Below are 24,344 nucleotides of genomic sequence, written 5' to 3'. Positions count from 1 at the left end.
TTTCATGTCACAAAGTAATTCATTTCCATGTGATGTTAACACTGCATCACGCTATCAAAACATTCTAATCCAGTGTTAATGTGAAAAAAAAAAATCGTTACACATTATTTAAATTGAAATGAAGGATCAAAACAGGTATATATTACTTGAACACACACATTACAGTGAGTTAATTAATCAGTATTGTGCACGCCGGAGTATTGACGTGCCCTCGATTACTGACACACGGACCCAAACCAAGTATCATTTTATCTTTCTTGTACATGTATATTTGTATCATTAAGTTAATTTGATGTGATTTACTGAGATTCAAAATTTGATTGAGAACGCATACATACATACATACATGCACATAGTTACAGGACACTTTCCAGAATTAGTTGAAATTACTGTATATATTCATGATGAAAATTACATGGATGACCTCTCTCAGAATTCCTGTATAACAATTTTATCATGTCCGTATGAATAATTTCAAAATTCACATATTTGTGCATTTCTTATTTATTTTTTTTCCATTCTAAACTATTCCGAGTTTACTCAACGATAAAAAAAATATAAAATTTACAATAATAAACAGCACTGATGCGTCACTCTGTCCTGTTCCCAAGGGGATTCATTTATAGCAATATGTTTCATTTTAAGCTTTAACAGGGGCAGCTATTCTTATTTGGGCACAAGTGAAAAATCAATCACAGATAACCGTGTGTTCTTGTGATTCAGTACTTCGGATCGAGATAAATTAGATATCATGCACGACTAATAACATTTCCCAAGCTAATCCTGTTCCACATTGTAGTTATTGTATTTATTTACATCTTAACTCGATATCTTGTAAATGGTAAACCTATTAATTCTGTAATCTTGGAAAGAAAGCTGGGAAAAAAATACCCGCATATAACAAGTATGTGTTACATGGAAGAAATTAAGTTCCCTTATAATTTATTTTCTGCAAAGTTTTTCGTCGACAGAAAATTGATCAAGCGTCTATAAAGACAAGCTTCTGACTCCGGAACTCATTAAACAATTATCAACCGTGACGTATTTTACGATGACACGTCATGGTTGAGTTACGTCACGTATACTTACGCGGGGATTGCGAGGTGATCCGTGACTTGAACCACATAGGGGAGTGGATAGGGTAGAAGTAAGGAGATGTAGGGGGTCGAAGGAGGTGAGAGGGATGGGAGAGGCAACAGAGAGTGATTCATGTCTGATTAAAAAGGAATAAATCACCTTCATATACACCAACTTTTACTTAAGTCGATAAAACTCCTTCCCCCCTCACATTGCTAATTTTATATTTTCTCTGACATAAATTGCCTAATGATTATAAATACATATATTTCAATTAGATTTATTCCGGACTTTCCTGTACGTAAGTAGATTTCTATACGTATTGTACTTAGTGTAGATCTAATATATCATCTTAATTGACATAAGTTTATATATATCTACAATATAGTTTAGCTATACACGCCATGTGAGAGAATCTTTTCACTCATATTAGTAAAATTATCGTGACATCATTTTTACCGTATGTACTCTTCAAGACATAAAGAACTTTGACTTAAATTTGTTGCTTTTTTTTCAACCAGTTTATTTTTATAAAGATAACTTTATAATATAAAAGTAATATTCTGTGTCGCTGAAACCAGATATAAATTGACATATCTGGGTGCTCTTGGTGGTAACAACACTGTGAAAGCGTAGTAAAAACGCTGATTTGAATTATATCAAAATTTACCTGCCAATGGAGACAATGATGATTTTTCTACTTGTTAAAAATACATGAAAGTCAGTGATGACTTAAACATTTAAACTTTGTTCCGTATGTTTGATTTTGCTGCACATTTCACAGAGCTTTACACAGGAAAATGTTTTGTTACAAATATTGTGTACTAGAGATATGATATAATATTTGAATATATCTACCTGTAATCCCTCTCTATCATGGTATTTGATTGATGTAATATCGTTTGGCCTATTGTTTTTTTCTGCCATACTGGTGTGTCACTGTAATAAAAAAACCGCAATAGTTCATATACGTTGTGCCTGATCAACATGTTTAAATAACATATCTTGTTTGTATAACAACAATCATATCGTTTTGCATTATTTTGAAAGCATTTCACAGTATTCTGAAAAAAAAAAACCTGATGCACCCAATGGATACTTAGATTCATGAAGCAACATGTAAAAATTTTGGAGTTTTTGTTTTAACATCTTTGAAAGATATTGCAGAACACAGTTCTAATACTTGGATATTTTTACTTCCTTGTCGAAATAATACATGTGTCAAGCGAATATGTTTACAAATTGGCCTGCCACATGTGTTATGGTGCACGTCCGGTACCTGTGGCATATACACAGTTATCCATGTGGCACACGTACCTAATTACCGGAATACACACACTCACACATTCACTCTGTGTATTTGTATACAGGTACGTGTCAAATAGAGAAAACTCGGATGTTAATTAAAGGATATGTAAACATATATTTATATTTGATATCTTTATTTAATTTGTTAAATATTATACTTCACGTATGTAAATATTATGGTCAAGCCAAAGATATGTATAAACTTCATACATTTCTGTACATACCTTGGTCCTGCGCATGTGCTATACATTATCACATCCTCGATTATCAGCGCGTGTAGAATTTATTATATAAAACACGTTTTAATAATAATCCGTATTCATTTCTACCGATGAGCTAACCTCACGTTTTCTATCATATGATAAACGCTGTTCTTCGTACGGTCATTTAGGCCTAATTCAATTTTACTTTCTCTTACGTTGTCACAATCATGTTAGAATTCCAAACGATCAACACTTTTGTATTCCGAAAAGTAAACTTTAACGCGTGTTGACTTTTATAAACACTAAAACAAGTATACCTCACGTGTTACACGGTAATATCACAGATTTCTGGCTTTGGAGGTTATCTTATGCATTAGAATAATATCGGGATTTTTAGGATATTGAATTGTTATACCTAATTATCGGAGCCTATGGAAACATAACTAAGTCCTCGCCTTTGTTTTAAATACATTTACTGATAAGTAAACAAAAAAAAGGAGAAAAGAAAATGTAATTATAAATATCAAGTTTTCAGCACTTTTTTGTTCAAAATTTTGTTCCCACAAAAAATTACAGAAATAATATTATTTCTTCATAGTAAGGTTTATAGACCATCACTCTCGCGAGATTTTACGAGATTAAACTGTTAGACAGCCCCGGAGCATGTTGGATACTAATTGACCACCGGGGACATTTTACGGGTGACATACGGGATGTCAGACTTAAATGACGTCGTTACTCGGATCATTAACTTTGTCTAGATAAAATCCACCGTTATCCTATATGACATAATGGAACTGTTGTCACATAAACATTAAACAATGAAAACAAGGCACGTTACATATTATACGACAAATTTTGAATGTACTTTACCAAAATACATAATATGTTAAGAGTCGAACATCTCTCTCTCTCTCTCTCTCTCTCTCTCTCTCTCTCTCTCTCTCTCTCTCTCTCTCTCTCTCTCTCTCTCTCTCTCTCTCTCTCTCTCTCTCTCTCTCTCTCTCTTTCTCTCTCTCTCTATTGACCACAAGCACAGGTATATTTAAAAATCAAACATCTGAATAAAGCAGATCGAGGTCACACACGTGATGTCAGTAAATCAATCAACAGAGGAAATGACCAACCAAAATTAGTTTTATGTCGACGGACTTACGACTGTTATAAAGTATCTCCCATTTTCACTGGATGAAGATGTCTTAACGTTCGTATGAAGAAATTCAATTAAACTGTGTGAAATATATTTATTTGTCTAACAGGGAAAATCATTGCACTTTTCCTCGACTCGTCATATAAACAAATGAAGCAAGGAAATGATTGGTTGGGTTTACTACCCTACAATTAATTGAATATAGCCAAAGGTTATCGTTGCTCTACACTATTACAGGAAAACCGCAATTTCATAAAATCAACATACATGCTAGCTCAAAGATGATATAGAAGATTTATATACAGTACAAACGCCGGGTGCGGCGGACCGACTCCGTGTCCTGCCATTAGACTACTATAACGGCCCCGATTGTTTACTCTCAATACAAACAAGTTCTCATATTAATTTACTCCGCATTTCCTACACATCTGAAAGTACTTCATGAAATAACGTCACTGCACGCGCATATATATTTTAAGGACAAACTTAACGTTGTAAACCAACATTGTTTTTTGTTCTCATCAACCCACCTAGCTTTTGATATGTAAGGGAGAATGAGTCGGTCACAGATACAGGGAGGGGGACAGAGGGATGCGAAGGGAATAGATGGGCTGGTTTTGTCGCGACGACCACCCAGACCCGACCTAGAGGAATCGCCCCGCCCCCAGGGCGACAAGGTTAATTCTGTCGTATATTTTCTTTGAGTTGGTGCACTTGTCGAGTAGTAAAATAGGAAACGTAACCTAAGCGGGCGATATCCTTTACGTGTTTATTTTGAGGAATTTTTCCAAGATGTAGTTCTCAAGTAAAGAGCGTTATCACAGCCTTCCGATCTGATACCAACTATCCTAGCATCAGCGTACACGCATGGCCTTAGTCCAAGTGTCTCCTTCACACGTGCTTGTACTTAGCGACAGATATACAACCACTAATCACTTTTATACAAAATTAAAATTCTCGATGGCGATCTTTAATTCAATAAATCATAGTTCTTTGGTGAAAATAATCTTAATTTATTCCAAACTTAGAACGATAAATTGAAATGGACAATTCGGGAATTTTTCCGACAGGTCTCCTGCTCTTCATTAGAGCTGGCCTGTAACGAACGAAGTGGCGCTTTAATCACTATCACCATAGGATGTTTAAAACTAAACATATCGTTCTTCATCAAATACTCGAGTTTTGAACTTTAAAACAATCCCACGGGGACAGTTACAAAGAAACGCGGATACGGTAGATTGTCATTACAGGACAATATCTTCTATTCTCGACCATGTTAATTCTTTGTTAAGTTCTTATAACGGACCAACAAACCGAAAGCTACTTATCACGTACGTCTATTTGTAAAGCTATTTAAGTTACAGTTTATCGCTATCATTTACAGCAAACTTTTCCTAGCGTTATCAAATATTGCCGTAGAATTATAGTAAGTTTTTCTGTTGATTTATTTGGAGTATAGCTATTGTTTCAGTGATCTTTACTGTTTTGTAACCTTGATGAATATTCAGACAAACAGAAGCTGATGTTTTCTAATTAAAAATTACATTTATGTTGTAGCAGGACATCGCACGCGCATCACCTAGCGACCCATAAACAATTACGTAACATGAGAGCACGTGCTGGATTAAAGTGGAACCGTTGGAATTAATTGGCATATCGAAGGATTTCAAACTTGTCACCCATTCCGCATGTGTAAAATGCATATGTTGCGCACATCATGGACATGAAAAGAGTGACGTAATGCACGGAATTAACAATACAAAATACAATATATATGTATGTTCTATGCACGTGCAAGTTCTCCCAGATACTTTGGATAAGGCATTATATTGCTATTTTGGGAAGGCTTGCAGTATGCTTGGAGATCTGGCATTTTACCTGGAATCGTGTAATTTCATGTTGAATTAATTAAATGTTCGTATCAAGACATCTCCCAAAATATATTGTAACATATATTCAATGATAAATTCTTGTTAAATATTACCTTAATTTCACAGGTTTTTAATTATTCTTCATTGTAAAGAATGATAATCTGTTCTGTAAGACAAATCACGGCCATTATTTGTTGGTTACTTTTGATTATACATAGACACTATACAGTGATAGCCTCGGTCCTACGAGATTACAAGCATTCGCTCATTGTTATCTCTATTTTTTAAGTTTATGGAGCCATGATAAAAACCGACAAAAGTTATCTAGGGTACACGATTTTTATGCCATTTTGTGAAATTGATATTGATATCACAAATCTCTTTCGAAAGAGTTGTCCAGGTAGTGCTATCAGGTATCGCAATCGCCTTTCAACTGGACTTCCTGGCTTCGATTCCACGAGCGGACGTCACACATTCGGGCCAACAGAAATGCTTAATATATGTGTAAAAAACTTGTTCCTTAATTGTTGTAAAATAAATAGTTTATTCTTAATTGGAAAGTGAAAAAAGAACAATTTTCCTGTCTTTATTTAACAGACTAACTTATAATCTCGCTGTGCGTTACGAGGAAATTTGAGCTATAACGATCTCATATCGAGGCTTTGTTCGTCCAGTAACGATAGAATGGCATGGTTATCTACTTGTAATAATGTAATGCCTTTATTGTGTGATAATCTGCTTTAAACATGGTAGTTTATTGCCAATGACGTAACAGTTTGTGTGTTTTTGTGTGAGAGCCTGTTACAGGACAGGTTCCTTGTGAAATCAGGACTATCACACAATTCTCTCTCTTTCCGTTTCCTCCATACAATAGCTGTCACACAAAGCTCACTACTTTCCTTACTCTATCTGATAATGTACATCTGTTTCGTGTAAATCTCGTACATTTACGCGGCGTTTCTGTGTTCCTACATTTCTGTTATCTGTGAAATATACATAATCTATTTCTATATATTCTCTTACACGATTCTGTGTCGGAATTAGAAAGAAACAATAGCATATCGACATAGCCGTCACGCTTTCAAACGCGCATGCCCGGAGGACGGTGTTGATTTCATCCGAAGATCCACAAAGTCATTCGGATAACCTCGTTTGTAACTGAAGATGTTTTGTCGCCTGCGGTGCAAATAAAAATATTTGTGTCTGTTTCACTTAGCGTGCGTTTGATGAGCCACACATGAGAAGAGTATACATTGTAGATATTATCAATAATCACAGAACTCCGGTTAATCTGATCATAGCTAAGGCGGCCTCTCTTTCAGATTCTATCGTTTATTGATGTAAGTGATGCATATCATATCATTTAATTGTTTAACCTTTACATCAGATTGTCAACATATACACAATAAAAGTACAATTTACAGATACCGCTGATGTTTAATGATCGGGTAAATTATGACAAGTCGACAAGAGTTCCTATTTGTGTTGTAGTTGTTACTTCGGGAGTGTGACAAAACAACATCGCTTTAATAAAAACAAGGTCATTGCTACAGATACGTGTGAAAAGGACGAAAGGAAATACCCTTTTTTCAGTGTTATCTTCATACAAATCGATAGTTTTACTCGAATAACACGAGAAGTGATAAACAAACGCCTTGACTTAGCCCTAAAAGTATGCTTAATTGATAAAATAAATAGGGATTGTACTTTTGTACTACGGAATGTGGGAAAACAAATACAGGAAAAGACCTTGTCTTAGTAGGGAAAATAACTCGTTACTGCCCTAGTGAGAATCAAACACTTAAATGTTTATGTTTCCTTTGGAGTATATCAAAATATTATAATTTCCAATAAAATTATGAAATATGTATCGTAATTATCAAACCAATGATCACTCTAGACATTAATTTGTTATTATTATACCTATAGTCTGTACAAACAAACTCAAACAATGTATTTATTAGTACTTTGCTTACGGATCAATATTAATGAGCAGATTTAGATCCTCTTTTTTGTCCGATGAAAAAATCAAACCATTTCTAATCATCACATTCTAAAATTAAACCATTGACCTAATACGTAGTCTCATACTGACTGCGATACTGGAAATAAACTGATGTTCGAATGCCGTTAGCAATAACCTCAGTTTGTATCAGGGATATGTTATTTACACAGTATCATCATGTGAGTTCAACACAGCAGTGTAAGGCGGAGACAAAGTTAGCGGAGGGCGGCAGGTACTTCGGTAAGTTATATGGGCGGGGTCGGTGGTAGGAAGGCAGGTACAACGATAAAACAACGCCGAGAAAAACATGAAACATTGAGCACTTGCTGTGGGAACTATACAACAAAAAACATATAAGTACAAAGCCTATCTGTTCAGTGAATAAACTTGAGGTGAAACACAGATCAAAGTAAACGGCCAATTATTGGGACGGAGGGGGAGGTCTTTGTATATGTCAATATCAGTCCCGACCCCTATGGGCGCTGATAGGGACACACGGGGGTCAGGGTGATACGACCTCTCCCTCAGTAGGACCGTCTTGGGAAATAGACATACTATACTGCCACCCACAGCGGCTCGTTGGCGTGGACACACGTGGTCAGTGAACAATCCAGGCACGTGTACAGCTAGCACTACATCGTAGCACATTTACATTTTAAGATAAAAGTAGAAATGTGTCTGTTAAAATAAAAACAGATGTAATTTAGGCCTCCATACTTTATTTGAAAAGTATATATTTTCATGGGTGCAAGTGCATTGTCACGTGCATAATATGACACATATAAATAGTATCCGTGTATATGTAAACATTAAGCTGACCTAACTTTTATAACCGCTAGAACAGAAGTTATTCAGTGGTCAAGTAAATGTAAACCGTCATTTATGAGGCATAAAATCGGTTAGGGTCGATCAGTTGATCTATTGGTACCGATTTACATCAATTAACTGCTGTTAGATCTACGAGTCACCGTCACACAATGTCACTATTGTATTCAAGTCTGTATAGTTACGGAGGTCGCGTGTAATCAGAAAGTTCTGACCACATTGTCCAAAATTTTGACGATGTGGTCAGGCGATGTCTATGTTGGATTTTTTATCATTAAAACTATGATTAAAAGTAGTATTAGCATTTGAAAAGTTTTTTTTTAAGTACTGAGGAAAGTCGATTCAGGCAATTTTCGTTAAATAAACTAGGTGATTTCGCACCTGACAAAACATCACATGCAAACAAACAAACAAACAACATTAAAAGAACTACCGGACATGTAAACATATGTTCTCCGTGTCATTATGTTAGATCTTAGTCAATATTTACATACATACATATGTAATGTGACAATAATAGGCTACAGGCCATACACAAAACGGCCTGATCATAACTGACCGATTACAATCTGTTAGATTTGTTTACATTACTTTTATTATTCCGCTTCCGGCCAAGTTGAAAATGTCCTTTAAAAAGCACTAAAGAACATGGCCTGATATGTCGTATTCCTGACTCTGTTCAAATTCAATATCAGCGTTTTCAAAACTTTCTAAAATATTATAAGCAGCATTTAGAATCGTGGCTGAGGTCACGTGATCGGAATCGATAGATTTGATATATGGCTTTTGAAGTTGCTTATTTATCTGAAAAGAAGTCGTTAAAAAAGCTTACAAAAAACAAAAAGAAACAAAACACTTCTCAATTAAAAATCGGGAAAACTTATTCGCATTCAAGAACTAAACTTCACAAAAATGTTTCAGTTAAGTTATTCGTATTTAGGTAAAAAAATCTCGTATTTTGTAAAAGCATTTCACATTTGACAAAAACCATTATCATTCAGCATTTGTCGTCGATACAGAACTTTACTAGATGTAAATTATTGTAGTACCTATAGTGTCCACGTCTTCTCTAAGATAGGAAGACTCATCAGGGACATCATTGTACTTCAGTTGTCATTGACGACAAACACTTCTACCAGACGATTGTGTTACATGAAATGACGCGAAGTATAATGGTATATAATAATGTAAGATGTGAGGCATAATTTATCCTACAAGTAACGACATGCTTACATAACTGTATATTATAAAGTATTAGAAAAAAATGCAATCCAACATCAATTTTTCTGTTTCAATAATAACGACTAAGTGAGTTTGAATGCTTGTTTATCAGCACTTACGTATATCAAGTACATAATATTTTATCAATCGATTTGTAAACAAGAAACAAAAATCTGACATACTGAACCACGGACTTATATGTATCTAATCAAAATTTCCTGAACAAATATCCTATTTTCTTTGATGTTACTTTCCATTACCGTAATAAGAAAGTATTTTGAGACAATAATGCATTTGGAAACTGAGACTGTACAAAAACATTTGATACACTTTTGAGCAATTGCGATGATACTATAAAGCATCTATAGTACCCTGTACACTGATCACCAGCTATTTATCGGTAACATCAGGCATCAGGTTCAGGAACATTTCTTCACAAAGATAGTAGCGTAACAATAGAATTTCCAGCGATTAACATGTAATCCAACAATTCATCTAAACAAATATATTTTTAGAATATTCCTAAAACCATTACCTTTCAGCTAGGACTTATATCTGTCAGCCATGATTAAATCATGTAAACATTTTTTCCTAACATTATGGATTCAAAATATAAACAATCATCATTATATTCGCACACGCTCGCTGCCGGTCCATCGCTGTTACTCATTTAACTGTTTCACCGTTTATTTATATTAGACACACAAACAGACTATAACAACAGAGGAAACATATACAATGAAGATGGAATAATGTTTAAATTAGTTTTCATTTCATATGAAATTTTATAAAACGAGTCATTTTTTTGCGAACTTTCCGAGACGAGTTTCATCAAATCTTCAATTAATTGAACTTAAATATAATATACTTTTTATTACACGGGTCAAAACAATTAAATTTTGATAGTTGTTAAAGTCGAAATGTGGAGGACAAAATCAAACGGAGGCAGCCATTTTGTTCGGCACCACTTTCAATTCATGACGTGACGTCATTGTACATCTTATGACATCACAATCGATTTCTAATTAGAACAGCCAATGGAAGCGCTTCAGGGTATGGTAAAAGTGACGTGTGCAAAAATTGTTACATACGCGAATTCACTGCATAATAGAATGATTATGTGATAAATGTGTATAATGATATTATCTCATGAAAGATATGGAATCATGTTAGTTGATTTAATCTATGTACTCTAGACATATTAATTATGTATATAAATATTTTTTTATATTACTTTAAATCTATTCCAAATAATGCAGTGATTCTATTTGTTGTTTATATACATTCCAAATAATGTTGTTATGTGAGTTGATGACGAGATGTGTGTGTTACAGTTAATTGTAAGGCTGATTATATCATCAGAATATATGTTATACTAATCCTACTGTGACGAATAAAACATTACTATGTTTATGTATATTAAATAGTTTGATGACCTATAATGTCCAGTTGAAGCCTCGTTACCTACATCTGATACAGGTCAGACGCTGTAACAGTACGCTACATCTCAAGGACTCATCATGCATGTAAATCGCATGTTAAACTGCGTGTGATGCACGCGACGCGCCTTTCATGTCGGATAAGCTATCATTAAGTAACGGAATGGCTATGATGTATGATAAATTGTTTATCTAATATCTTCTCTAAACTCAGTCACATATTAAGATAAATCTATAACACTTTCACCTTTGATCGGCTGTTAGCCACTCTGGGTACTGATGGGTGTGCTGACAGTTGTAGGGAGGGGGGATAGACCCTGTGATGACAGTTAGTGGGAGAGAGAAGGGCCCTGTGATGTTAGAGGGAGGGAGATAGGCCCCGTGGCAGTACCTTAATTTGTAAACTGTCACTGCAGTAGGTAGCCCCGATTATAATGATACGCCTGATTTAAGAGAAACGTAATGTGTTAGATATCACGGAGAGTCTGAAAACTATAAATACATCACTACAGTGATCTGTCTATTGGACATTATCTCAATGAATTATATTAATTTTCAAATTACAGAAGACTGATAAACGAATTTAAACAATTTGAAAATACATTAAAGCAAACCGACTGCCATCAGTTCTGCAAAATTGAAAAAGAAACTACTCTTTATTCCTGATGATTGAGAAAAAGAATCATAGTCAAACTTTAGGCCCGTGAAAAATGTCTGGTCATACTTATATACATGTAATCACATAAAGTAAACGACACCACCAGACTATGAAAATATTTTGGTTAAAACACATGCAATGAGGGATGTTTTTCATTCTCCTGATATTTTTACTTATAAACTTAATTGTATCTAGGATGTTACGTTAGTAGTGATAGACACCGGATCATCGATATGGTGTTTGATTTTAAAATGTTTTTATTTGCATTAGTGATAATTGAGCACAAGCTGTCCAATTTGGCAAACACTTTCCCCCATAACGTAATACAATAAAGATATACTTTATCACGTTTAATTTACATCACTGAACTGGCTATAATCACATGATACATCGGTTATTTTGTTTTTGTTTGTTTGATTGGTGTTTTGTTTTTTTATTATTATTATTATTTTGTTTTGTTTTTCATACTTTAGAGAGCGTTATGGCTTAGAATTGGTTTCAAATTTTGAAATTACTTCCATCTAAGTTCCTAACATACTCCCGATTTTTCCCGCTGTAATTCATGATATTGTATCAGATATGTTTATAAACCGTGGCTATGTTGTATCCCCACCAGAAAACTCACGACATTTATCAAAATAAGACAATAATTATTACTTAATACTTTGAGATAGTTTCTCCAGGGAGCATGCCATATCGACATTTCATCAGTGTCTCTTCTCCCTCAACACGTCTTATGTCCCTCTGGTGACTCCTCTTTACACCACAACCACTGGTCAACTCAACAAAATATCTATTCAATACTGACCAACGTGACATCGGTCATTACGGTTGACCACAATACTCTTGGGCTTCGGACTCCGGCCAATCGGTCTGTATAATGATGTTAGCAGGACCTGAGACATACTAATTTGTTGTGATACTTAATGGAGCATAGCGTGTATCAGACACTCGACAACATGATGGCCATTACATTTGGCATGTCGCTGCTAGGCTTATGAAAATTAAATTTAAATTGTTTTGATAATTCTCGGATGAAATAACTAATTAATAAATAAGTATTCCCCTCTGAAAATTTCATCATTTTTTTCAGAAGTGGCATCAGCAGTGAAATCTGACATTTGACATGAGTTGTAGGGTTGAATATATCTACCACTGCCGTTCATACAATCATATATAATATAAATTTCCGTGTCCCCTTACTTTTAAGGAATAACTCGTTCTCATACCTATACTCAAGGACTTCCTAAAAATGATTTTTTTATCACATACATATTCAGTTATTGCCATAATCATCAGCAAAAGGATTGGACATAACTTATTACAACATTATCTAAGTTCTCTCCCAAAACCAATTATTTTTACAGCATTTGGCAAGCAAAGAGGTCATCAATCTAAGCTTATAGTTAAACACATACAGGAAAGTCACATTGATCTCGGAACGAAGAAAACAAATTAGACTTATTTTAATTTAAAATTTATTGCTAGATTTAATAAAATTGTGCACATTTCTAAATATCAGTACATCAGTGTCTACAGGCAGATTATCAATTCCAGAAAGAAGTAAGTCTAAATTAAAAAAAGCACAGCTAAGAGTTAAACATCTCTGCTGTTTATGATTGGGACAATCAAATAAAAATGGAAAGCCTTTTTACAGGGGTTTCCACATCTCAGTCAACCTCAACCTGCAATATGTACAAAAATGTACGTAAGTTTATAGATTTTTAACCATGTACTCATTATACAATGATCAGTAACAAAATGTAGGTCTAATAATTTACTATATCTATTATCATTATAAGAATGCCGACAAAAGCACCTCCTGTTCTTGTGCTATAGTTATTGTATATTGTAACCCCGCTTCCTTTGAATTAGATTTGTCATTACGTCTTGACTATAGTTATTGTATATTGTAACCCCGCTTCCTTTGAGTTAGATTTGTCATTACGTCTTTTGCTATAGTTATTGTATGTTGTAACCACGTTTCCTTTGAATTAGATTTGTCATTACGTCTTGACTATAGTTATTGTATATTATAACCCCGCTTCCTTTGAGTTAGATTTGTCATTACGTCTTGTGCTATAGTTATTGTATGTTGTAAACCCGCTTCCTTTGAATTAGATTTGTCATTATAGTTATTGTATATTGTAACCCCGCTTCCTTTGAGTTAGATTTGTCATTACGTCTTGTGCTATAGTTATTGTATGTTGTAACCACGTTTCCTTTGAATTAGATTTGTCATTACGTCTTGACTATAGTTATTGTATATTATAACCCCGCTTCCTTTGAGTTAGATTTGTCATTACGTCTTGTGCTATAGTTATTGTATGTTGTAAACCCGCTTCCTTTGAATTAGATTTGTCATTACGTCTTGACTATAGTTATTGTATATTGTAACCCCGCTTCCTTTGAGTTAGATTTGTCATTACGTCTTGTGCTATAGTTATTGTATGTTGTAACCCCGTTTCCTTTGAATTAGATTTGCCATTACGTCTTGACTATAGTATATTATAACCCCGCTTCCTTTGAGTTAGATTTGTCATTACGTCTTGTGCTATAGTTATTGTATGTTGTAACCCCGTTTCCTTTGAATTAGATTTGCCATTACGTCTTGACTATAGTTATTGTATATTGTAACCCCGCTTCCTTTGAGTTAGATTTGTCATTACGTCTTGTGCTATAGTTATTGTATGTTGTAAACCCGCTTCCTTTGAATTAGATTTGTCATTACGTCTTGACTATAGTTATTGTAAATTGTAACGCCCCCTTCCTTTGAATAAGATTTGTCAATACGTCTTGGCTATAGTTATTGTATACTATAACGCCCCTTCCTTTGATTATTTCTACAACACTTGTCTATTTGAATTCTTCACATTACTGTATCGATGCGGCTCTGTTGATTTTGTCAGCATATCTTACACGCAACATATTGTCGAAAACAAATAAAATCAACAAAAAAAACGAAAAAAAAGTTTAATGCAAACGTTCTGTGTAAAAATAAGTCCTAGTTAGGACGTAAAACAACTGTAGTTCTTAACTAGAGGTCATTGGGTACAGAAGTATCAGTTACATCAACTCGACATGTACGTTCCATACGGAGTATGATTGTGTTACATTTATGTGTAGAACAAGGAAATCACCAGTACATTTCTCCAAGTGTGCGTAAGATACAGTCTTAAGACCACTAAAAGGGATGACGCTAGACTTTCTGGGAAAGATTTAATTCTTCAATAAAATTATCAATTCCAAGTTGTGTTTTTGTCGCCATGACGTGTTCTTGTGAAAAGACAAGTAAGATAGCTAATTTTCTTTGATTTATGATTAAACAGACTTTCTATTTACTGTTAAATATAAACCAAATCCTATACAGATGTCACGATTACCTTGTTCCTGTGCTAATTGTAAAAAAAACACGAAATATTCTCTAATGACATCAATATTAATTAATTTATTTATTTAATTTGTGTTTTAATCAGTTCAAACGGTGACGACACAAATTACAGTATGCAAGATTAAGGAATAAGCAGTTTAGAATGTAGAGAGAATGGGGTTCATATAATCAGCATCAACGATCCGGGCGAGTGAAACATATCGATGTGGTTACATTGAAGGAGAATATGACCATTTCTGAATCGGTCAGAAAAGTTTTTCGTAACATACAATATATAACTATCGTCATTCCACCTTAAGATGCTAAGACCCGGACACGTCAGATACTGAAGAAATCTTACTGTCTTACAACATACATAAAAGGCAGTGTCGTTAAACACAAACAGTCCTTATGTCATACGTGGTTATATCAGTGTCGTAAGACTTTTTAATGATTAGAAATATAATAATTAACGACCTTTACCTGGAATAATCCATTAAAGCCTTTACAGATGCTTGTTTTTAATGGGGTCCCTATTGGGGTTGAGCTTTATATGTTTACATGTATGAATGAATAAACATTTAAAAACGGTAGAATGTTTATGTAACTGTCAAAAACAACAATACACTAGTTATTCCGTTATAATCTATGTGAAAGTCCCTGAGGTGTACTGTAACCTGTAGGCCACGTTGTAATTTATTCTAATCGTGCCTGGGTTTAGAATATATAAGTGTATTTCACATTCTTTGAACTCATTCAAGGTTAGAAATCATCAAATTTATCAAATTTTTGGGTAAAAGCACCTCCCAGTCTCAATTTTGACAAAACGTTTGACAAAAAAGTACGAAAGACACACAAGTGCTATGCATCTCATTTCGAATATAATTTTTAGTAGAGCTAAACAATAACTAAAACTAGATCGTACAGCTGTTCCGTCCTTCTAGGTCTCGTCAGTGATGCTAAGGACCTGAAGTTTGAAATCTAGGAGATGACGGAGAAAATTTCGTAATTTACGTTGATTAAATCCATTTTAGAAGAACGTCAAGTGCAGTGTATAGTTTGAACAATGTCTCTATTCGAATGACCAACCGCGGGGACTCGAAGTCCATCAACAGCGTCTACAACGTTCTATCTATAAAGTCGTACAAAGGACATATAAGTGAAAAGCATGTATTGATATAAATTTGGAATTAGAAGACAACGAATCAAACTATATCAAGAAGCTTTTCCATCTATCTAGGACTCCTCAGTGATGCTAATTACCTAAATTTTGAAAAGAAACAAGTGACTGGCAGATATCCATATTGACCAAAATAAAAGTTAATTAAGTGGGGGTCATACTAACTTCATCGTTCAATAAATCTGACATTAAGTTCCATAAATTTGAGTCTGCCTCAGTCGCCTCCTACAATATTTTAGAACAATTTAGACCCTTAGATTCTCCTGACGAGTTCTATAATGACGAACGAGATGTGTAATACTATTTCACTTAATTGTCTAATTCTAAATTTGTGTTTAGTACATTCTGTAGTCGTGGACGTGACCAAGAAAATTGTTGTTAAAACATCGGATTTTACAACAAAACGGCTTAATTTGATATATTTCTTCAATATTGAACTTGAAATATTAAACAGGAAATAACAGTTGCAAAATAGTGATTCAATGAGCGTCCAAGGAGCTTACTACATTTAGCTTTTACTACCTCAAACGTCCTTATTGTCTTTGTGTATTATCAAAAAATCCACTATATAAAATTTGGTGCGTGGTCGTTAGAATGGCCGGATGTTTTGGGGGTTTTCCAGCTTCTTCATGCATATTTTAGAATGAATTGAAATTCCACCGGATCTCGTGAAACCCGACGATGAAGTACAGATGGCTTCCAGCCAATCGGATTATGTTTTCATTATAAAATCATATAACGATTTATTTTAATAGTTGGTATAGGAGAAAAACTTTCAAATATAATGGTATGTGGTTAGATTATTCCAGCATCATGGATCATAGCAGGAAGGTATAGGATACCAAGAGAGTGGGTCCGGCTATCTACCACCATAACATTTCCCGGAGTGTGATAATCTTTAATACATATACGGAGAAAAATGGATGCATTGTCCTCATACCATGGCATACAAGTTACTTTTTATGCTCGAAGATATTGCTACATTATGCGATTACCGATGTGTTCACATTTACGTCATGTTTCAGAACTTTTGCTGTTGTATTTAATAATGGTAAATATTTTCCTTGATTAATATGTCGGCTACATATTTTCAAATATTGAAAAAATCTACTAAATGTGCAATTAGGAAAGGAGGAAAGGATTCTTGTGAAACCTATAGACTTGTCTCTTAGTGTGCGCTATTATGTTGATACGCAAAAATCGTTTTAATTACGTCACGGTAATTCTTTTAAACGTTTTACGACCTCCAGTGCACTTTACGACTTTCTGGTTCATCGCTCGTGTTCCGGATCACGTGATTGTGGCGTCACACGTTCCCTCCCGCCATAAATCGACCTGTATCAATTAGTTAATCAAAAGGAGAGAGAGATAAAATTAGCTTTTCTAATGAAAATGTAGGTCAAAATAGGTGCTAGATTTACTTTGACCTACAGACCTATAGTACTAGATTTATTTTAATTATTTTGTTATTGGAGCGCCCAAGTAATAATAGTCTGTCCAGTACGCCTATAATGGTGATATTTAGAATGAATGATACAAATAATGTTAAATAAGAAATTAGCAAAAAGTTATTGTACGTGTTGCTGTGATGAATGTGAACACTAATATTAGTTTAACTATGTTTTAATTGCTGTTTAGAAGACTTTGCAGTCTCCGGAAGTCTCGGAAATAAACCATGGGATATGGTAAATGAAGCGTCGTACTTCAATTTAGGTTAAACATTCCTTATCCTTATATACACTGCACTAAAAGTGTTATATGTATATACTTATATAGAAAGATTTTATGATGACCGACTTTTCCTTTGTTACATCAAAATGCAGCTTTAACAGAAGTTTGCCCCTTCTATTCTTCTAACAAGTGAATAATTCAGAAGTTAAACCAAAGTTTTCCTCACGCTGTTTTTAAGGATTGTACAAAAGACACACACAAGTCATAAGCACCTTTAAATACAAATTTAGAATGAGAAAAAGTAGTGCCAAACAATAAATAAAACAGCATCCTACAGCTGTTTCATCCTTCTAGGACCCGTCAGTGATACTAAAAGTATCCAAGCCTTGAAGGCATCTGAGGAATATCTACGGTAATCGCAAGAAAAGTAAAAAAAAAAAAAAAAAAAAAAAAAAAAAAAAAAAAAAAAAAAAAAAATGGTGGAGACCTGCACTAGTCCGATCATACAATCAATTCTGTAATTTTTATCTGTGTGATAACTTTAGAACAAAGTAAGGTACATGTGTAAATTCTAAACCCTGCCACAATTCGAATGAATTAAAACGTGACACGTAGGTTACGGCAAACCTCGGAAACTAAAAGTCCCTTCTGCATGACTTTTTAAGAGTATCTAGAGTTTGATTTCCACATACTAAAAGTAAATGATTTCTTAGGATGATAAAGTGGGTCAAACACAACCTGATGAACGATATAGATTAAGGAAAATAGAACTGAGACACGACATTCGGTTACGGAGATTTAGTAAAAAAAACCCACACCAGATCTTACTAACAGGATACTAGCGCATAGAACCCATAAAGTATGCAAACTATTATAGAAATTCAACAAATTTTAACATTAATATCAAAACGGCGGTTTTTGGACTATTTTTACGCTTAATGGCGTTAAATACTTCATATTGAATATATAAATCATGGAATATGGAGCAAGTTATTATCAAATCAGTTTGGTGTAATGAGGCATTGTTAATCTCATTTTGAGACGAATGTTGATAGATCAAGGTATGTCAACACCTGTGAGAGTATTCAATCAATATGTCTACCTACTTATGTTTAGAATAAAGTAGATGATGATAACGAGACTGACCGATTTATGCTAGTACAGGAAGGTCAAAAATCTTCAAATAAAACTGTCTATTTCGACGTCGGGAAAATGAAGATTTTATAAAATCCCAAAAGTTACAGGACGAAAAGCCTTGAATCTGTTATTTACAATACAGAATAAAAATTTGAAAGTCTTAATGTTAACAAACTATGATACATGTACTTTAACAGGAAATTTCTAACATGTTTTCAATATATCTTGGCATATTTATATTAAACCTATTAATAATAAGTATCATTAGTGATCTTCAGTGTAACGAAACGATTTGAATTTGGCCTTTTATATTATTTGAAGTTCTCTCCGATAAATTACAGTTGTATAAAGTTTTATTTTTGTCATTTTATCATATTAAGATATGATCTAAATGATTTTTGCCTCGATAAACCTTGGTATTTGACATTTTGAGTAATGATAATCTACAATCATGATTAAAATTTGGCATGTATACTGTTTCATCCAGCTGTGAAATACCAAACGCTGCTGCCAACATATTACGAAGTACAAAGACACTTTACCCGTGCTTTTATTACGAAGTAACTGTGGAAATGTTAGTACACTTTTGCTGTTTCCGGGCGGCGGAAGGATGCATACGTAATTGTGAGAATAGGACAGATTCGGGCATCCATAGTAATTAGAGGATTTATGCGTTTCCACTGATCCATACTGACTCCCGTGTTAATTGCCCCCTTCGCATCACGTGCATGAAAATCCTCCTCCCAAACTGCTCGTGAGCGCGCGCGTCGGAAGCTGTTTAGGGCACGGTGTTTTGCGTGCAGGTGCGGTGGCGATAGGGGGAGGTCGTGGAGGTGTGTGGTATATGTACAAAGTGTCACTTATAGTACACATACTTTAACTCTGTACTTCATCCAACGAGTTTAAGTTCCATTCATTATTGCTTTCATTCATCCAATTTTTTCAATTGACGTTCTGATAGAGTCGAATTACTTTGAATTCACTGTGTTTTGTGGTATGGGGCGATGTGTAGGTCCGACTACTATGTTTTGTCGTATTGGGCGATGTGTAGGTCTGACTACTATGTTTCGTGGTATGGGGCGATGTGTAGATCTGACTACTATTTTTTGTGGTATGGGGCGATGTGTAGGTCTGACTACTGTGTTTTGTGGTATGTTGCAATGTGTAGGTCTGACAACTGTGTTTTGTGGTATGGGGCGATGTGTAGGTCTGACTACTATGCTTTGTGGTATGGGGCGATGTGTAGGTCTGACTACTGTGTTTTGTGGTATGGGGCGATGTGTAGGTCTGACTACTCTGTTTTGTGGTATGGGGCGATGTGTAGGTCTGACTACTATGTTTTGTGGTATGGGGCGATGTGTAGGTCTGACTATTATGTTTTGTGGTATGGGGCGATGTGTAGGTCTGACTACTCTGTTTTGTGGTATGGGGCGATGTGTAGGTCTGACTACTCTGTTTTGTGGTATGGGGCGATGTGTAGGTCTGACTACTCTGTTTTGTGGTATGGGGCGATGTGTAGGTCTGACTACTATTCTTTGTGGTATGGGGCGATGTGTAGGTCTGACTACTCTGTTTTGTGGTATGGGGCGATGTGTAGGTCTGACTATTATGTTTTGTGGTATGGGGCGATGTGTAGGTCTGACTATTATGTTTTGTGGTATGGGGCGATGTGTAGGTCTGATTACTCTGTTTTGTGGTATGGGGCGATGTGTAGGTCTGACTACTGTGTTTTGTGGTATGGGGCGATGTGTAGGTCTGACTACTGTGGTTTGTGGTATGTATGTGTAGGTCTGACTACTGTGTATGGTGTGTAGGTCTGACTACTGTGGTTTGTGGTATGGGGCGATGTGTAGGTCTGACTACTCTGTTTTGTGGTATGGGGCGATGTGTAGGTCTGACTACTATGCTTTGTGGTATGGGGCGATGTGTAGGTCTGACTATTATGTTTTGTGGTATGGGGCGATGTGTAGGTCTGATTACTCTGTTTTGTGGTATGGGGCGATGTGTAGGTCTGACTACTGTGTTTTGTGGTATGGGGCGATGTGTAGGTCTGACTACTGTGGTTTGTGGTATGGGGCGATGTGTAGGTCTGACTACTGTGTTTTGTGGTATGGGGCGATGTGTAGGTCTGACTACTGTGTTTTGTGGTATGGGGCGATGTGTAGGTCTGACTACTGTGGTTTGTGGTATGGGGCGATGTGTAGGTCTGACTACTGTGTTTTGTGGTATGGGGCGATGTGTAGATCTGACTACTCTGTTTTGTGGTATGGGGCGATGTGTAGGTCTGACTACTCTGTTTTGTGGTATGGGGCGATGTGTAGGTCTGACTACAGTGTTTTGTGGTATGGGGCGATGTGTAGGTCTGACTACTATGTTTTGTGGTATGGGGCGATGTGTAGGTATGACTACTCTGTTTTGTGGTACGGGGCGATGTGCAGGACTGACTACTGTGTTTTGTGGTATGGGGCGATGTGTAGGTATGACTACTGTGTTTTGTGGTATGGGGCGATGTGTAGGTCTGACTACTGTGTTTTGTGGTATGGGGCGATGTGTAGGTAAGACTACTTTGTTTTATGGTATGGGGTGATGTGTAGATCTGACTACTGTGTTTTGATGTATGGGGCGATGTGTAGTCTGACTACTATGTTTTGTGGTATGGGGCGATGTTTAGGTCTGATTACTATGTTTTGTGGTATGGGGCGATGTGTAGGTCTGACTACTGTGTTTTGATGTATGGGGCGATGTGTAGTCTGACTACTATGTTTTGTGGTATGGGGCGATGTTTAGGTCTGATTACTATGTTTTGTGGTATGGGGCGATGTGTAGGTCTGACTACTATGTTTTATATAGTACCAATCATTAGTCCGGTGGTATTTCTATTTATACCACAAATACCATATCCTTTAAGTAATGATTACCAATGTTCCCAAACCGTGTTCATGTCCAAAAGTGAAAGATGTGCTGTCCAGTGATTTATCGAAATAAAAGTAATATTACGGCATACAGGTACCAGTATATGACATAAAATTGATTCTTTTTACTGGATAACAATGTGAAATCATTAATCCCACCTAATTTAGCAGAACTTGAAAATGTACAAAAGACACATAAATGAATAACACCTTTAATAGTTTAGAATTAGATACTGTATAGACAAATAGTGAATTAACCTGCATCATACAGCTGTTTCGTCCTTCAGACTCGTCAGTGATACTGAGGGCCTAAATTTGAGGTCTAGGAGGCGACTGAAGTAAAGATATGACGTTTCGGTGGGGAATTTCACGAAAAAATATACTCTACAAGAAGACCATACCGGCAACACTAGGATAAGTTTTGTTTCATGTTGTGACCATATATCTCATCGGAAAGTTTAAACGAGTTTTCAGCGTTTTGAGATATTTTTATATATGAATGGATTAAGGAATTCTAAATAAACAAGTAAATTTGTCGAGTCCAAAGAGGATGATCGCAAATTTAAATGATTCGAAAAGGAAGTTATGTTGCTTTCGCTATCGATAAATATGCGTTTGTGATTCGCAATTATCTTGCATCGAGAAACTATAGTAAACAGTTAATTACTTTTCCTCGCTAAACACACACATCCGCTCACACACAAAGACGAAAAAAGAAAAATACTTTGTATAGAACTAAAGATCATTGATATTATTGAAAGATTTAACGTTGAAATAATAAGAATAACTGACACGATTTTCATTGTTTCCGTGTTTATTGGTAATTGGTAATTCTACGCCAAAAATGAGTAAACAGAAATGTCACGATTGATTTGTAAGGATCACGATACCTTAATCAACAGTAAGCGAAAATTAGTTCCTCTGTTTCACGTAAGGAACGTCAGTACAGCTTAAAAAGTTCTTTCGGACAAGACCCGGAAAAGGAGGGGGAGAGGAAGGAATTCGTTAAATTTTCTCTACAACATAACAACACATTGTGCTTGAGATTTGTGCAGAAAATCGAAGCAAAATCAAGCTGTCAAACGCAGTGTTGATATTTTTTTTATCAAAACATTATTTTGTTCCTTTGTTAAGTCAGAGAGACTGTTTTACCTTATCGTAATTAATCTGCGTCTTCTTTCTTCATATGGTTTTGTCGTTAGAATTTCGAACTTGTATACTTTTATAATGTTGAAAACTTTTCGAACTGCTCTAGGATTAATGAAGTAGATTTCATTTATAATGAGTGATGGACAACTCGAGTGGAAGAAAGAACAACTTTCTTCACAACTTTTATCATTGAGCGACCTATTTCTTACTAGATACACTCAGTATCTGATAGGACATGTTCAAAGTGGTCATCATCCTGCGGCCATTTCAGGTTTCTCTTATGACGCTATAATTATATTTAGATGCTGGTATCCATGTTTCTCGTAAATATCTTCACCGTATACCAATTAATGTTTTAATGAATTGAAAACAATTTCTTTTGTTTTACAATGGATCAAATCAGGTAGAATTTACAAGTGTACAGTATATAACGGTTGACTTTTTTTCTAATTTTACAAAATCATTTCTTCAAAGTGGCTATTACCTTAGATTTCAACATCGGGAAATGGAGAATTCGGCATATGAATAATAAAATATATCTATAATAAAGCGATACACGCGCCAATAACGTCATATTTGTTGTGTTTGTACATATTTTCGGCATCGTCACATTGTTTATCTGGACTATTGTTTATAAACATGTTCACGCTCGGTTTATTACGAAGAGAGCCGCACATGTCTTATTACGACACTTGTTTTTGCGCCTTTCTGCTAATTCTTGCAGTAAATTATTCTATGGTGTTATAATATATAATTTTTAACCTTAGTAATTAGTTTTGTTTTGGCTCCTCGTCGCCTTTTTGTATTTGCGTCCGCCACATTGCTTCTTTCTAGGCTAATACGCATGCGCAGCATCAGGGTTACGAGCGGTAATGTATGAATTAGATCAAGACCGCACTGTTTACATTCTTTATTTTTTAGATATCAATAAAAATGGTTTCAGTGACTTTTAATTTTAGTAATTAACAGAAAGTCTAGTTTTGTAACATACTAATAGAAAAAATAACGTTTTATATCGTTTCTCGTAGTGTTTTTTTAAAGATTATAGTTGCTTTAAGTTGAAATAGATCGGTAAAATTGTTTCACGTGTGTTGTGCAGTGCAAAACATCAATTTACATGAACTTTCCAGATGATAATGCATTGCGCAAATTTTGCCTTAAAATAGTT

The 24,344-nt window shown here is 35.1% G+C and overlaps 1 protein-coding gene across 1 annotated transcript in view; it reads left to right on the top strand.

Annotated features, from left to right (window-relative positions):
* The first annotated feature begins 4,292 nt into the window (after positions 1-4,292).
* Positions 4,293-24,344, top strand: part of LOC132545493 (uncharacterized) — a 34,601-nt gene continuing 14,549 nt past the window's right edge. Inside the window, exon 1 of the mRNA XM_060209175.1 lies at positions 4,293-4,415. Coding sequence (XP_060065158.1) covers positions 4,293-4,415 — 123 coding nt within the window. The remainder of the gene's footprint in view (positions 4,416-24,344) is intronic.

Source organism: Ylistrum balloti, unplaced genomic scaffold (genome assembly GCF_031769215.1).
Source record: "Ylistrum balloti isolate Yb309-2 unplaced genomic scaffold, AGI_CSIRO_Ybal_v1 Utg369850, whole genome shotgun sequence".
Taxonomy (NCBI): Eukaryota; Metazoa; Mollusca; class Bivalvia; order Pectinida; family Pectinidae; genus Ylistrum; species Ylistrum balloti.
The sequence above is the reverse complement of the archived record's forward strand: the minus strand, read 5'-3'. Positions and strand labels throughout refer to the sequence as shown.